Here is a 17,088-nt window from a genome sequence, read left to right on the forward strand (position 1 = left end):
CAATCCGGACATACCCTACGCACCGGCAGACGCAAATGCTTGGCGCCTTTAAGGAACCGGATAATATCTTCATGCGCCACCAGCACTCGAAGTGAATTAAAACCATCAAACCCATAGCTAATCCCTGCTAAAGAAAATCTAATATTTGAGACAGTTCTACCACTGTAGGGTTCAGCTCCTTCTGAAGTCACCATTCTTCAAACAGTTTCCAAACCCTGACATACACCATTGAATTAGTGGGCCTCCGAGCCTGAAGAAGCATGCAAAGACCGGCTCTGAATACCCCCTCAGGCGCAATCTCCACCTCTCAAAAGCCAAGCTGCGAGACAGAAGCGATCCTCTCGATCCGAGAATATGGGTCCCTGTCGAAGCAGGCAGGGAAGATGGGTCAGATGAAGAGGGCCTTCCTTTGCCAGATGCACCAGATCTGCGAACCAGGGTCTTCTGGCCCACTCTGGTGATAAGAGCACCACCGACCTGTGATGCGCTTCGATGTGCCTTAGACTGCAGCCTATGAGAGGCCATGGAGGGAAGTCGTAAAGAAGGATTCCTGTGGGACATGGACCACCAGGGCATCGAGCCCCACCGATCTGCTCTCAGTCTTCGAACTGGTTCGCATTCCCATCAGATCCAACTGGGGAGTGCCCAACCTGGCACAAATGCGGTTCTACGCCTTGGAGGACAACCCCTACTCTCCTGGGTCCAACCGCTGTCCGCTGAGAAAGCCTGCCTGCACTTTCTCTACTCCCGCAACATGCTATGCAGCGAGACCCCCAAGGTGAAGCTCGGCCCAGACGAAAAACCGACACGCCTCCAGAGCTACTGCAGGGCTTCTTGTTCCCCCATGTTTGTTGATATATGCAACAGTCGCATTGTCTGACAAGACGCACACCATCCGCCCCCTGACTAAGGGCAGAAACACTTGAAGGGCTCGACGAACTGCCCTGGTTTTGAGTCTGTTGGACCAAAATTTCTTTGTTACTCACTACTGGCCCTGAGCTATCCTGTTTTGACAGATAGCCTCATCCGGAGAGGTTGGCATCCGTGGATATCACTACCCAATCGGGGGGGGGTGTCCAGATCCCACCCCCTTTTCCAAGTTTTGATGTGACAGCCACCAGAAGAGACTGAGCCTGGGTTCCCAAAAAAGAGGCAGAGGGATATGGAGCTGCTCAGATATGGGACTCCACCTGGACAAGAGTGCACTTTGGAAAGGTCTCATGTGCATAAAGGCCCACACAACTAACTCTAAAGTGGACGCCATGGAACCCAGGACTTGGAGATAATCCCAAACTGTTGGAGACCTCCGACGTAGAAGGCACTGCACCTGAGACTGTAACTTCAGCAGTATCTGTTGCCAAAAAGACCTTGCCCTCCTGCGTATCGAACAGCGCTCCCAGATACACAAGATGTTGCTTGGGCACCAGAAGGCTCTTTTGCAGATTGATGACCCAACTGAGAGATGGTATCTCCAACAGACCGACTAGAGAAGCATATAAAGGAACTCTACAGGCCCCTCCCACAAAAGCAACTCGCCTCACCTCGACCAAAGATCGTTCATTTTCGACAGCAGGCCCAGCTATCTGGAACAATATCCCTTCCGACCTCAGAATGGAACCCTGCCTCTCAACATTCAGAAAAAAACTTAAGACCTGGCTCTTCCGCCAAGCCTTCTCAGATCCCCCTGATACACATTAGCTGAGGTTCTATGGATCTCCGTACCTCCTTGAAGTTTCCAATAAGATCCTCCCCTGACTCACCAATTGTTTATACTTGTTTACTGCGTTCCTAGGCCTTTTTTTCCAGCAGTCTATGCCTCCAAGTTTACTATCCTTGTTGAAGGTAACTGTTTTTCCTGTTTAAACTATTGTCTTTGGTTCAGTCCCCCAATTCGATGTAAACCGATCTGATATGGTCTTTTAACCATGAAGGTCGGTATAGAAAAGTGTTAAATAATAAATAAATAGATAATAAATAATAGTAATGTGTTCATCACTGTCTGAAGCGACCTCTCGCAGTCCTCCTAAGACTTTGCCGGGATAAGCCAATCGTCCAAATACAGGTGCACCAATATACCATCCTTGCATAGAGATGCTGACTCCACCACCATCACCTTGGTGAATGAGCGGTGTCCAGACCGAAGGGAAGCTCTCGAAACAAAGTGCTGACCCAGCACTTTCAACCTTAAGAACTTCTGATGGTTTTGGCGGATCGGGATATGCAGGTACACCTCCGTCAAGTCCAGAGACTCTAGTAACTTCCCTTTGCGCACCGCCGCAATCACCATGTGCAGCATCTCCATGCGAAACCTGGGAACTCGCAGGCACCTGCTCACCTTCTGCAAGTTGAGGATAGGATGAAAGGAGTCCTCTTTTTTTGGCATCACGAAGTACACTGTGTACCGTCCCTGGCCCTTTTCCACAGGAGGAACCAGGCAAATGGCGTTCAGGTCAAGTAACCTCCGCCTCGTCGCCCATACTGCTTCTCTCCTGCCTTTCAAAACTACATGAGACTCTACAAAGACATGCCAGACTGGGCACCAGAAATCTAGAGTGTAACCATGCCTGACCACCTCCAAGACCTGATAGTCCGAGGTAATCCTTTCCCACTCCTCGTAGAAGCTGGATAATCTACCTCCTACAGCTTCCACGCAGGTGTGGGGACCCCTGGCCTCCTTGGGCAGGCTTGCCATCTCCCACGCCCAGGCCTGCGCCATCCCTGGACTTCCAACGGCCCCCATGAAAAGACTGTTGACGACCAAGGTTCAGCTTGGACACGAGAGGAGGAACAGGTTTACCGGTGCGAAACCTACGCAAGTCCCTGAAGCAAGCTCAGGACGGGAAAACCTTCTTAGACAGTCTGCTATCCTCTGGCCTTTCATCTCCCCCAACAATTTCACCAACTGGTCCAGATCTTCGCCGAACAGAAGCTTTCCCTTAAAGGGGAGATTACAAAGTTATGCCTTGGAAGCCAAGTCTGCCGACCAGCTCCACAACACAACAGCCTGCGGGCCGCAACGAAGGAAATCATGCTATGAGCCAAGGTATGGACCAAATCCTACAGTGCATCCGCCACATAGACGACCCCTGCCTCCAGGCGGGTCATTTGCAAGGAAAGAGCGTCGGCAGCCTTCTGGACCCAACACAGATAAGCCCTCTGCATCATGCTGGCACACACTGCAGCACGCAGACCCAGAGCAGAGACCTCAAATAACCACTTCAGCTAAATTTCCAGTTTGTGATCCTGCATGTCCTTCAACGCCGCCACCGAATCCACCGGGATGGTTGTCTTCTTAGTGACTGCCGAAACAGTGGCATCCACCCGTGGAACTTTCAGGAGGTCCAAGGTCTCCTGAGCAAGGGGATAAAGCTTAGCCATTGCTCTGCCCACCTTCAAACCAGCATCCGGGGAGACCCACTCCCAGATGACCAACTTCCTTATCTTCTTGGGCAGCGAGAAGGACATCAGGCCTTGCAGCCCATCAAGGACTGGATTGACCCCCTCATTATCCGACTCTTCCTGGGAGCTCTTAACCCCCAACTCCTCCAGAACTTGGGGAAGCAAGGGTCGCAGCTCCTCCAGCTTGAACAGACAGATGACCAGAGGGTCATCCCCCTCCGGGATGGGGAACTCGTATAAGGTCAGGTCATCTTTAGAACCATCACCCATCAGGGGAGGTACTGACATCTGGGTCCGCCCCGGGAGGTGCAGGATTCCCTGTGAATCGTCCCCAAAGGTCGGGTCTCCCTGCGCTGGGCGAAGACCCAGGTGTGGAAGGATGTCAGGAGGATCTTGGATCAACCGCTTGGCGCTCCCTCCGACTGGCTCCACTGGTTGCTCTGCGGCTCTTTTCACCCCAGCTTTCTGATGGGCCAAAAATGCCTGATGAAGCAAAGGCACAAACTCTGGGGAGAAGCCCACTGGCTCATCCTCCCCCACCCAAGGGCTGTCACGCTGTGGATCTTCCTCTGCAGCCGCATGGCCAGTCTCCAGAGACAGAGGAGGGGAATCCCTCCTCCCTGAGCTATCAGTAACATCTGCAGAAACAGCAGCCTTCCCAGCTGAACGGAGGCCCAGTCTGCCGGAACGGCCCCACCCAAAGGGCCCTCCTGGTCAGACATGCAGGCGGTGCACAGGGAACGGGTGTCCAACTTCGCCCCTGCTGCGCAACACGTGCGGCAGGCAGCCATCTTTGATTTGGGTGCCATGCAGCAAACTGTGCAGCCACGCGGCCGAGCACAGAACTCCCTCAACCGTCCTGCCACACACTGCTGCCGGTCGCGGCCACGCCTCCCACACCACGGGAACTCAAAGGAACCCCGTCCCTCGGGCCAGCAAGCGCATATACCGCTGAATCCGCCCGGAGCCCTGGGCTGCCACCTCCCTCACGACAGATGCTGCCCCAACATTCAAGAGGCCGCAGATTTCACTGCCTTGGCTGGGTTCCGCCTGACTCCCAAGGCTTACCTGAAGAACTTGTTAAAAAAAAAATAAAAAAAATTTTTTAGTGATTACAATTACTCAACCTCAGAGCAGAGCAGGACCAAAAGAAAACCCAGGAACAGTCCCGGAGGCCGAGGGAGCCAGAAGCTTCTGGAATATCAGGTCCCCCAAAAGGCCACAGGCGAAACAAAGCCAGTGGTATCCAACCCCCCGGACGCCCGGCTCCACCTGAGGGATGGCCCGTGCCGGTACCTAACATCTCAGGGAGCGAAGACCAACTAGCTGATCTAAATCTTTTCTAAACTGCAACTTTTTTTTTTTTTAATCCTAGACTGCAGGTGTCAGAGAGATACCCAGGGACTGCAGGTGGCACTCTCTCTTATGTAGTAGTGTCCAAAGTTTTGTTCTCTAACGCCATCTGCTGGTAGGGATGCAAAACCCACTGGTCTGGAATGATCTGAGTATGTACAGGAAGTGTAAAAAAGTTATACCAAGGACACAAACAGCAGAGACTGTATGTTCCTCACAATTAAAAGCCTTTATTCTTATGCGCATAAGGAAGTCGGCTCTTAAAAGTTACAGAGTCCGACTTAATTAGGTATCTAATTGACTTCACTTAAATACACTTTCCTTCCAAGATGTTACTCTAAACACTTCTTTAATTTAAGATTACAAGGTGAAAACAGTTGCAAACATTAGCATTAGCTAGCCTGGGAACTCCAACCTATCCTTGAAGACATACATTTTACAACCCTTCCTGTGATCTCTAGAGCTACAAAGAAATACATTTCTCTCTTGATATCTAGTGTGAGACAAAGTCTAGATGCAGCAATGTCTCCTGTGCCTCACACTGGTATTTTTCCATTGAAAAGATGCTTCTAATAAATTCTCTCTCACTACCTTGTTGTGCCTTTTGTATACAGGCTTTCTGACATCAGCATATCACGCACAGTGACAGGATGCATACGTTTCTAGTTCTATGCTACAGAAATCTATATTTGACCATTTTTATTTTTTGTCTTATGGTTTCTATAATCCATCTGATGTAGAACCCCCACTGATTTTTTGTCTCTTTAAAAAGAGATAATCCACATCAATTTGTCCATTTCCAAACACAAATTAACCTTGGCTTACTAAACTTACTGGATAGTTTCAAGAAAGCAATCAAAACAAGAAAATATAGACAATGTTCCAGCATGAAAATCTGTAATCAAGCTATTTATTGGGTACAATTAGAATACAAAACGAAGTATGCTCTACATAAACATTTTAAGACCACCTGTGTATTCAATACCACAGGAGATTTGGAATGGAACAGAGTATTAACAAAAATATCAAAAGATTTATGCTGTATTTCTCTTTAAAAAAGTACACATTCAAAAAAAATCTTAAAACATGCAAAAAACTGTCAAATACAAACTACAAAATATCCTGAAGTGTTTGAGAATTAAAATAAGCCAGATGCCTCTGAGTCATAGGTAGGAATCAAAAGAATCAAGAGTTCATGAAGTGCAATAACCAAATTTAACAGATTCATTGGTAAGGAGAAAGTATTTCCTCCTGTATTTAGAGACCTAATTGTAAAGTGGACTTATTTTAAGAAAATATTTTGTTGATCCCTATTTAAAAGAACACATGAAGCAGCCCTGAAAGAAAAGCACAAGTTCCATTCCAGCACATTCTGGTCTGTTTAGTTCAGAAAGCAGATACCCATGCCAGTACTTTCTGGTGCATGCAGCTCTGCCTTTCCAAATCATGAACAGAGCTCGCACCCCTTAAGATAGCCAGTAGTTATCACTACTGTGCTAGGGCTTGTACTCCCAGCAATGGCTGGGCTTGGAATCAAACCTGGGGCTCCTCTGCACTACAGCAGAGCCATTAGGTCCTCCAACCTCATATTTAAATTTTTAAAACTGGGCTGGCTTCATCAGTCCTTTATGATCCAAAGGCATCTGGACAACCTTCACTATAAAATGAAACATCTCATTGTGAGGGCTCTGCCAGCTGTTACTGAACCACTGGAGGAGATGGAGTTATACAATTTTTAGTAAAAGGTATGTTGTGGAACAGAGAGCCAGTAAAGTCCGCTAAAGAAAGACATCATTTAACAGCTGAGGAATCCAGTTAATCCAACCTTAGCACTGAACATGACAGCAAGCCCACACACGGGCAATTATTCCCCACATTACAATCTGCTTGGCTGGATTCCAGCGTTCATTCTACAACAATGCGGCATAAGACTGTCGTATATAACCATACAAAAATGGTTACAGGTTATGACAATAAACCCATGTTGCACTAGTCATACAACTTACAACTCTACCCTAGCCACACTTGCTGCAAGTGGAGCATGCCCTCCATTATAGGAGAAATGCACTTTGTAACCAACTCAAGAATAAAACAGCCCTACTGGTTACAAACAATATGTACTAAAGAACTTGTTCAATACAATCGCATTCTTGTCAAAATAGAGCTACTTACATAACCAACACCCCCCCCCCCCACCCCCGGTACCTGTTATAAGCTTCTCTAACAGAATATACATCACTGAGCGATGCCGATCTTGCTTGTCACGTAAGTGACAGTGCAGGGCATGGCAAGGATTTTACTGAGATAATTCTTTAGCCATGTACTACATAGGAAATGTGGATATGTAAAGTCACCCCAAACCAAAAATACAAAATGCGCATTTTCTGCTTAACACGATTAAGTTCCTTTTAGAAAGGAAAGGTAACAGACAATTACTGGTAGACAGTTTTTACTAGGGTTCCCCCCCCCCCCTCTCCATCATAACTTTAGAAATGGATTTCAGAAATTGCGGTGTAGCACAGATTGAGTTTTGCTTACTTTGTATTATCAGCCTGAAACTGAATGACTGGCACAAGTGATTTTCTTACTCCCTGAAGACTTGTATTGTCTTAACCCTCTTACTTCTTTACTAAAAAGGACACAACAAAACAGGGAAGGATACTGCCCCAAACTGTCACTAGGCACCTACATAAATGTAAATCAGGTCATTGTAGATAGGTGGGATATAAAGGAAAATTGGTTCTTACCTGCTAATTTTCGTTCCTGTAATACCACGGATCAGTCCAGACAGTGGGTTGAGCCTCCTGTCCAGCAGATGGAAACAGAGAAAAACTGAAAGGGTATCCTATATCAGGACAGTGCTCACCCTGCATCCCTTCAGTATAAACATTATCAAAGCAGACAACTAGAAACTGAAAAAAGTGAACCAGAAGAAAATCAAGCAAGTAACCAACTGTATCCTTCAATTGTAAACAGGAAATTCAAACAGATAAGAATTCGCTCTTACAAAAAGAATGAGGTGAGTACCTCCGGTGCCTTATATATATCAGATAGGAAGTAGACAGAACCAAAAGATTCTGTGAAAGAAATTTTGAGCCGATGTATGTAGTCAGGGAGGAAGTCTGGACTGATCCGTGGTACTACAGGAACGAAAATTAGCAGGTAAGAACCAAATTTTCCTTTCCCTGTATGTACCCGGACAGTGGGATGTACCAAAGCTTCCCTAAATAGGGTGGGACAGAGACAGTCCCGATCGAACCACCTGCCTTCTGAAGGAGAAAAAATCGAGGCGATAATGACGAGCAAAAGTATGCAGAGACTTCCAAGTACCTGCTCTGCAGATTTCCTGCTGAGAAACCAACTAACTCTCCGCCCAAGAAATAGCCTGTGAATGCAAAGAATAGGCCTTTAAGCCCTCCGGAACCATCTGGCACCGACAGATATACGCCGACGCAATCGCCTCCTTTAGCCATCGAGCAATCATAGCCTTGTTTTCCTTATTTGGGCCACTCCATAAGACAAAGAGATGATCAGAGACACGCAACTCATTTGTAACCTGTAAATATTGTAGTAGTACTCTTTTTACATCAAGGCGCTGTAAGTCACCACCAGGTGTGTTCGCAATGTCCTCAGAAGAAAAAGCAGGGAGTTCCACCGACTGATTGACATGAAAGGAAGACACAACCTTTGGTAAGAATGAAGGAACCGTCTTAAGGGAGACACCTGAATCAGAAAAACGGAGGAAGGGCTCCCTACAAGACAACGCTTGAAGCTCTGACACCCTCGTGGTGGAGCAAATAGAAACGAGAAAAAACGTCTTAAGAGTCAGATCCTTAAGCATGGCCCGCCAGAGGGGTTCAAAGGGCGCCTCGCAAAGAACTCGAAGCACCAAGTTAAGGCTCCATGAAGGACAAGTAGCTCGAACAGGCGGATTCAAATGCTTGGCCCCCTTGAGGAATCAAACAACATCCGGATGAGCCACCACCGCGTAACCATTGATACTTCCTAAGAGGGACCCGAGAGCAGCAACCTGGACCCACAAAGAGTTGAAAGACAAGCCTTTGGAAAGGCCATTCTGGAGAAAGGAGAGATCCTGGGATACCGGAGCCTTGCACACTAGCACTCCGGACTCCGCACACACATTCTCAAACACTCTCCACACCCGAACCTAAGCGAGAGAGGTAGAAGGCTTACGGGCTCGCAACAGGGTGGATATGACTTCTTCCTTATACCCCTTCTTTTTCAGTCGTCGCCGCTCAAAAGCCAGGCCGCTAGACAAAAGCGATCCGCCTGATCGAAAAATACTGGACCCTGACGGAGCAGGTTTGGGAGGTGACCAAGGTGAAGAGGACCGTCTGTCGCAAGGTTCACCAGATCCGTGTACCACGGCCTTCGAAGCCACTCTGGTGCTACGAGAATGACGAGCCCCCTGTGGAGTTCTATTCTTCTGAGTACTTTTCCCACCAGAGGTCAAGGGCGGAACACGTAGAGGAGAATGTCATGGGGCCAGGGAAGAATCAGGGCATCCACCCCTTCCGAGCAATGCTTCCTCCTGCAGCTGAAGAATCTGGGAGCTTTTGAATTGTTCAGAGTAGCCATCAGGTCTAAGTGGAGAATTCCCCACCTGCAGATGATCAGATCCATCGCCCCGTCAGACATTCCCACTCTCCAGGGTCTAGACGTTGACGACTGAGGAAGTCGGCATGAACATTCTCCTTCCCCGCAATGTGGGAAGCTGCTAATCGATCCAGGTGATGCTCCGCCCAGGCGAGCAGCTTGCTGGCTTCCAGAGCCACCGGACGACTTCTGGTGCCCCCTGTCGATTGATATAGGCTACCGTGGTGGCATTGTCGAAGAGCACTCGCACTGCCGTTCGATGAATCAGGGGCAGAAAGATCTTGAGAGCCAGACGGACCCTGTTGACCGCCTTCCCACACAGTTCCTCTGACTTCGCCCTGAATGAACCAGTCGTCCAGGTACGGGTGGACTAGGACTCCCTCCCACCGGAGGAAGGCCACCACTACAAACATAACCTTGGTAAATGTGTGGGGAGCAGTGGCAAGGCCGAACGGGAGCACCCAAAACTGGTAGTGTTGTCCCAGAATGTTGAAACGAAGGAACTTTTGGTGGTCCTGATGAATCAGGATGTGTAGGTAGGCCTCTGTCAGATCGAGAGGCGAGGAATTCGCCTTTGTGCACTGCCGCTATGATTGCCCTCAGGGTCTCCATGTGAAAATGGGGAACCTTGAGCACCCTGTTGACGCTCTTGAGATCCAGGATGGGACGGAAGGATCCGTCCTTTTTGGGCACAACAAAGTAGATGGAATACTGGCCGGATCCCTGCTCCTGAGGTGGGACCAGGACTATGGCTCCGAGGGCTAGGAGCTAGGTCCTCAAGGTGATCGAAAGAGGTTACGCTTTAGAACTTGCTCGAGATCTCCCGGACCTCTACTTAATCTCTCCCTGCGGCACACAGAAGTTCTAAAGCGTAACCTCTTTCGATCACCTCGAGGACCTCCTGATCCGCAGTAATTTTGACCCATTCCTCGAGAAATAGGGACAGCCGACCACCTAAGTCTGGAACGGAGGAATGGGCCGGCCGCATCTCATTGCGAGAGCTTTGCGGCAGGGCCTTGGTGGGTGCAGTCTCTGAAGGATCGTCGTCCCCGAAAGGACTGGGACCATGCTTGAGCTTTAGTGGAGATGTTTTGTTGAAAGGCACCTCTCGGCTTATTGAACCAGCGCTGCCCCCTAAAGTAAGAACTTGATGGAAAAGACAACCTGGACTGTTTGGGGTGCTCCTCAGGCAGCTTTTGAATCTTGTTAATGCCTAAGGATTTTATAAGCTGTTCCAGGACCTCACCAAAAAGCAACTTACCCTTGAAGGGAAGAGTGCCCAACTGTGATTTAGAAGAGGAGTCTGCAGCCCAATTCCTCAGCCAGAGGAGATACCTGGCTGAAACCGCTGAGATCATGGCTCTGGCTTGAACCCTGAGGAGATCGTAGAGTGTCAGCTCTGTAAGCCACTGCAGTTTCCAGCCATTCTGCCTGTTCCGCCTCTGCAGATGGGAGGTCCTGGGTGCTGAGTAATTGCTGAACCCACCTGAGACTTGCCCGCTGCATGCTACAGATTGTCGCCTTAACTCCCAGTGCCAGAACTTCAAAGATCCTCTTAAGATGAAGCTCCAGCTTCCGATCCTGAAGATCCTTAAGAGCCATGGCTCCTAGCACTGGGATGGTGGTGCGTTTGGTGACTGTGGATACAGAAGCATCAACTTTAGGTACCTTAAGCATCTCCAGACATTGGTCTGGCAGAGGATAAAGCTTGTCCATCGCCCTTCCCACCTTGAGGCCTGACTCGGGAGATTCCCACTTCCGAAGCAGGAGCTGCATAAGCATAGGGTGGAATGGAAAAGTATGCGGCGGAGCTCTCAGTCCCGCCAGGACCGGGTCCATGGTGCGTGAGGTTGAGGCAGGGGGTGGCTCCTCTGGGGGAACCTCAATGCCAAGTTCATCCAACACAAAAGGAATGAGTGGGTCCAGCTCCTCCCGTTGAAGCCACCTCAAAACTCTGGGATCGTCCCCGTCGGCAGGCGGATTCGGGAGAGCTAGATCTGAGTCTGGATCGGGATCCGGCAGAGGTGATAATGGAGGAGGGTCTGAAGGATCTGGTACACCCGGCACGGTCCTGACCCTATTTGTGCCCGGTAACTCTGGGGCCCTAGGGCCCTGTCCAGTGGCCACCTGAGCAATCTTAGCTGGGGGGGGGGGAGGAGGGGATCATTCTGTTCCTCCAAACTAGCTAGAAAAGATTTGTGCATTAAGAGTACAAATTCTGTAGAGAAACGATGTTGAACCCTCCCAGGCAAGGGGGGAAAAAAACTGGATCTGGGGAACCCACAGGGCTAAGATAGGGTGGTGAAGGGTTAAAATTTGGCTCTGCGGAACCCTCAGGGCTTGTATTAGAAGGGAGCTCCAGAGACAAAATGGCCACCGTTCCCGCAGTTTTTTGCGAGGGGGCCGGCTTAGGGAGGTGCTTCACGGCCCGACCCCGGCCTACCAACTTAACCGCTGTCCTGGAGGGTCCCTCCCCTCCTGGAAGGCATAAGGAGCAAAGCCCATCACAGGAGAGCCAAGAGGCAGGCTCCCCGCAGGCAAGGCAGGCCAAGGAACGCGGCATCCGCTCCGGGGAGGGGGGGGGGGGGGAGCTGCACGCTTGAGGAGAAAAACGGCAGTGCCTGGCTGACACGAGCTGAAGCAAGGGAACAAGCCCTGCTACGCTCCTTCTCCTGTAAGTGCCGTTGAAAACGCTGCCGATTGCCTTTTGCCTGTCAGTCTGTGAGTTCTTACTTTTTTTTTTTTTGGTGAAACTTTAGGCAAACAGAGGAAAAAACCACCTCTCTGCTATAGAACCCGAAGCAGGAGCCTCTTCTGGGTCAGACTAGGCAAGTAGGGGGAGTGACTGGACCACCAGTATCACCCCAAGCAGCCAGGCTGGAGGTCACCGGGAAAGAGGGTCCCAGGCTGAATAATCAAGGGGAACAATCCCCCCTGGGACACAGTAAGAGCTAGGAGACAACTTTGTCTCCCTTTGCACAGATTCTGTTTGTTTTTTTTAAACTGGAATAAACAATACTTGCTTGATCCTGTATCAACCCAGTGGGAAGAAGAGAAAGAAATCACAAAATAGAAGAAAGGAAGATAACGCTAGGGAACCGCAGGTTCAACTGCCTGCATCTGCTGGAGACAGAGAAATAATGAAGGGACGCAGGGTGAGCACTGTCCTGATATAGGATACCCTTTCAGTTTTTCTCTGTCTCCATCTGCTGGACAGGAGGCTCAACCCACTGTCTCGACTGATCCAGGTACATACAGGTAAATCCTGTTAAATAAATATATCCTGGTATGCTGCATGGCAATCGAAAACCAGATGGGTAGTTCTGTATTTGCTGGAGGAAAACTCTGGCACAGATTTCATTTACCTTTATAGCAAACAAGTCTGAAGTGTATTACATCTGATTCTGAACGTACACGAGTGAATTTATTTCCAATAGAGCTGTTAAGTGATCCAATATCTGAAGGAGATGCTGGACTGCTCCTGGGTTTGTTTGTTTTGGTTTTTTTTTAAACTTTCATCCCAACACACTGTGGTTATTTGTAGTCCTTGCTTATGGCACAAGTACCACCACAAATCGATCAGGAGGCATTGAGAGGAAAGCCATGGCTGGTAGAAGTCTCCCTCTAGAAACTGGGTCACCTGCAGTTCATTTTCTGTTCAAATGGAATAGACTGCAAGATCACCTGTGGGGTAAGTAAGGAGGGACTGTACCATGCATGCTGTTGTCATGATGTTTATCAGTACAAGACCACAAGGAAATACTAGTAAAAACCATTTGATGACGATTCTACCAACATACCAAAATTTAACAGAAAAATATTTTTGCTTTCTTTAAAAATGAATGACTTATTAAATACAGATTCTCATATTGATGTTTTGATTGTGCTGCTTAATATGTTTTACCCATGGGATGTGTGGACAAGCAAATGGATAAGGAATTCTGTCAACAAGTCAGGATGAAGTTGGAGTGAGAGAAAGAATAACCCCTCACTGGCAGCAAAGCATCTGGTTGTTGACAACACTTACTCGTAATTATGAAGCAGAATCTAGCATAGAAATGACAAAACAAACCCAATGCCCCCCTTGACAAAACTTGGAAAATGAGAAAGTACTTCAATCTCCCCCTGCCCCCACCTGTTTTTGGTTTGGTTAAACTCAAGCATGTCTAAAACAAAGTCCTCAAAAACCCTCAAACTTCTATAAATTGTAAACATTTTAGTGTTAAAAAATAAATTAAGGACAGCCACCCACACTGAACCAGCAGTATGTTAATGGCACATTCAGCTGCTTAATGAAGACCTCAACAGTTTGGTACCTGCACATCGCTGATAAGCGACATGGCTTTGAACAGCTGAAGGGCGACAAGATCCCAGCACCATTTACCAAGTCAGCATTGCTTATCATACAAAAATCAATCCCCCACTGACAAGTCACTTTATTAGGAGGCCTTCAGGTTCCCTATCTGCCTGCTCTCAAAACACCAAGCCTACATTGGCTCAGTTTAATGCATCAAAACTTGAACAAGGTCCAAGAAGGATTTTTAATCAACTGCTACTGTAAATAAACCTTTATCACATTCAATGGGAGGCTAACATTTAGTGTATAGCATCTGTTTTAAAATCAATCCCTTTAAAAAAAAAGTGTTCTCACATGGTACTGAAATACTGTAATGGAATTTGAAACTCCTGCAGGACATCAGAAACCACTTTCCACCATTGCCAAACCACTGGAATCAACTACAAGAATAGTGTTCAAAATCTAGGGGAAAAAAGCTTTAAAAACAAATAACATTTCCAAAAAGCACAATCTCTTAAAGGAAGAGACTGCAGTGATCATTTCCAGTCATGTTCTTAACAAAAAATAATACTGTGCTTCTCATTCCAACTCTGTTTTAAAGGGCTTCTCAAACATTCCCCGATCTCCTGGGTGACAGGTAATGCCAGATGTGATAAATCCAAACAAACAATGTCAGGCCCTGCACTAACTAGGTGACTTTTCATAAAAGCTGAGAGCTCCCTTTATGAGTATGTCTCTGCTGCAGAAAGTTGTGTGCTCAGAGAGTAAAATAAGGCAAGGTGACTCCATTATCCAGATCAAAATGTAGGGACCCTTGGAGTCAAATTTTATGGTTAAATACCTGATAACACAACCAATGATCAAGCTGCCAACTATTTTTCTGGTACTTACTGATCAAGGGATATTGCTAGCAGCTGAAGCAGCAAAGTAAAAATATGCCATATGTAGAACAAATCCTGACTTAGGTCAAAATGCTTCTTTAAACAAAAATCAACATGCAGAGTCACAGGATCTGGTTACTGCTCATGGCTGCCGATTTAATGCTTACTAGTTGAAATATTCACCAAGGGGTTTGGCAAAGACATACAACTGGCCCACACATGACAAAGTCTCTCTCATCTTGCAGGAGTCTCCTACATCAGAAGCATTCTGACATATGGAGGGAAACTCCCATGTGATGAGCAGAACCGGTGCTCAGCCAGCACTCTGGTAGGAGGCATACATGTGACTGGTGGCAGGTGCAGGAGAGAAATTCATTCAGTCAGCTCTAGTTATGGGAGGGATGAGATACCAATCATAGCAGTAAGGCACTGCTTGTATTGTTAGTGTTGCCTGCAGAAGGGGGACATACATTTTAACAGCCTTCACTGACTGTGGAAGAGAGGTGGGTGCTGGGCTTCTGGGGAAGGAAAAAAAGTATGAATACATCAGTCCCCGCACTCACTTCATTGATCATGCTCCCTCTCCCCATTTTCAGGATCGGTCTTCCCTCCACCCCCCACATTCCCTCCTTAGCCCTTTGCCAGTGGAGAATTTCCACCAAACTGGGGTTTCAGTTTTGGGACTGCCCCCTCAACCTATAAGGGAACAAACTTCGCTCAGTGTTTTCCCCATGCAGCATGCATTTCCTTCTTCAGTCTTCTTTGCTCCCCTGGCTTTCCTGCCATTCTTTTCTCAGCTCTTTAATTTCCTTTCCATACCAATCATGTAGCTTCTCAAAACACAGTGTCCCAGGACAGAAGGGGCTCTCTAATGTGAGTGCTGTAAACCCTGCCACAGTGGCACCACTGCTGTTTTCATTGCCAGACATTGGGCGCCTGCGAGGTGGCAATGGTGGGGGCCTGGAGCTAGCTTCACCACCATCTTCAGAGCCAGTCCTGGCACTCAGAGGACTGGAATGGATATACCCATTGGGCAGAGTCTCTACTGCCTTGGGGTTATTCCAGAAAGCATAGCCATTTTCCTTTACCGGGGAGCCATGGGGGATGGGTTTCTCCTGAGAAGGGTGAAATATGGCACAAGGAGCAGCAAGTGGGCTGGAGACAGGGCGCCTTCGATAAATGCCTGACCTTCTCTGGCTCCTTTTGCTCCCTGCCAAGCTCTCCTGCATTCCTTCCAGCTGCTTCTCCAGCTCCCGGACTACAATTCGCATGTAATCAAAGTTGGCACGGGAGAGGGATTTCACCCAGGACTCCATCGCCGCCTGACTGTCTGCTGCCAGGATGTAGGGTCGTGATTTGGCACCTTCGAACTTGATGGCAAAAGCGTACTCTTCAGCCGCCTCACACAGCTCCACTGTACAGCCCTCCAGGATGATCACGCCCACTGGCTCCCTGCTGTCCTTCTCCTCAAAATAGAAGAGCATGTTGCCCTTCAAGACGAACCAGCGTTTGTGGTAGGTGGTGTGGCGGTCTCCCTTCTTGTACAAGAAGCCCGCATTGTCTGCTGGTGAATCACAGGTGGCATAGTAAGCCACGCTCCGCTCATTCAGCTTCATTCTGGAAGTTGTCGGCACGGCCCTAAGGAAGGAAAAAAAGCTTATTTTTTATATGATGTTGTGTGTTATTTCTATATCAAACCAGCTGACTCAGTGAACAAGTGGCTATTTGTAGCAAAGCTAACTACAGAAGTCAAGTCAGGGAGGGTATAAAATAATGTCTTATCCTACTTATGGCTGTGACCTTATAAAGATCACAACAGTGGCAGAAGGGGAGGAAGTATTCTATTTCTCTGCTTTCCTCAACTTCCTGCATAGCTGTTGTGTCATTTCCACTCTAGTTCTTTGGAAGCTCTAGGCTGTTAAGAAACGACAGCATAAACTTCAGAGAAAGAGAGGAAGTGCATGGAAGAATGACAACTGTAACTTTCCCTTAAATTTGCACATCTGCTGAAGAAATGCCACTGGTCTGTTAAAATTATGGATCAAATGGATACATCTTCCAGCTCTGGGTAATAGTTTTCATGATGATATCATGGAGAAATAGCAATTAGCAACCAGCTACGGAAGGCAGGTATGGCTAGAGAAAACACCAAAGAAATCTTATAACATGAATTATATTCAAAAGAAAAGCAAAGCACTCATACAGGACATAATTTGAAGCCAGAAAGGAGGCAGAGACTAATAGCTATTCAGGAAGGTCAGTTAAAAAAAAAATAAAAATAAAAAAATCACTATTCAAAGCTGAAGCAAAGACATAAAAGAGGAGCATATGAGGTAGCATTTCAGAACTCTCTGCTCTAAACTGTGAAATGCATTAACAGCCTCATTATGCACAAGCATCATTATCCTTTTTCCCTGACATGGAAATTTGCTTAGGTGAGGTCAATCCCCTTTACAAAAAGGTGGGAGGACACTGCACCAAGCCTATGAAGGCTGTAAATGTTAACATGATATAAGGGCAAAAAGCTAAAAGTACCTTCCT

At 47.6% G+C, this 17,088-nt stretch overlaps 1 protein-coding gene across 5 annotated transcripts in view; it reads right to left on the reverse strand.

Moving 5' to 3' along the window:
* Positions 1-5,640: 5,640 nt before the first annotated feature.
* Positions 5,641-17,088, reverse strand: part of PHETA2 (PH domain containing endocytic trafficking adaptor 2) — a 45,868-nt gene continuing 34,420 nt past the window's right edge. For all 5 annotated transcript variants that reach the window (XM_029590424.1, XM_029590423.1, XM_029590426.1 and 2 more), the window contains one exon: positions 5,641-16,185. In XM_029590424.1, coding sequence (XP_029446284.1) covers positions 15,300-16,163 — 864 coding nt within the window. In that variant the 5' untranslated portion in view covers positions 16,164-16,185 and the 3' untranslated portion in view covers positions 5,641-15,299. The remainder of the gene's footprint in view (positions 16,186-17,088) is intronic.

This window comes from Rhinatrema bivittatum, chromosome 2 (assembly GCF_901001135.1).
Source record: "Rhinatrema bivittatum chromosome 2, aRhiBiv1.1, whole genome shotgun sequence".
NCBI lineage: Eukaryota > Metazoa > Chordata > Amphibia > Gymnophiona > Rhinatrematidae > Rhinatrema > Rhinatrema bivittatum.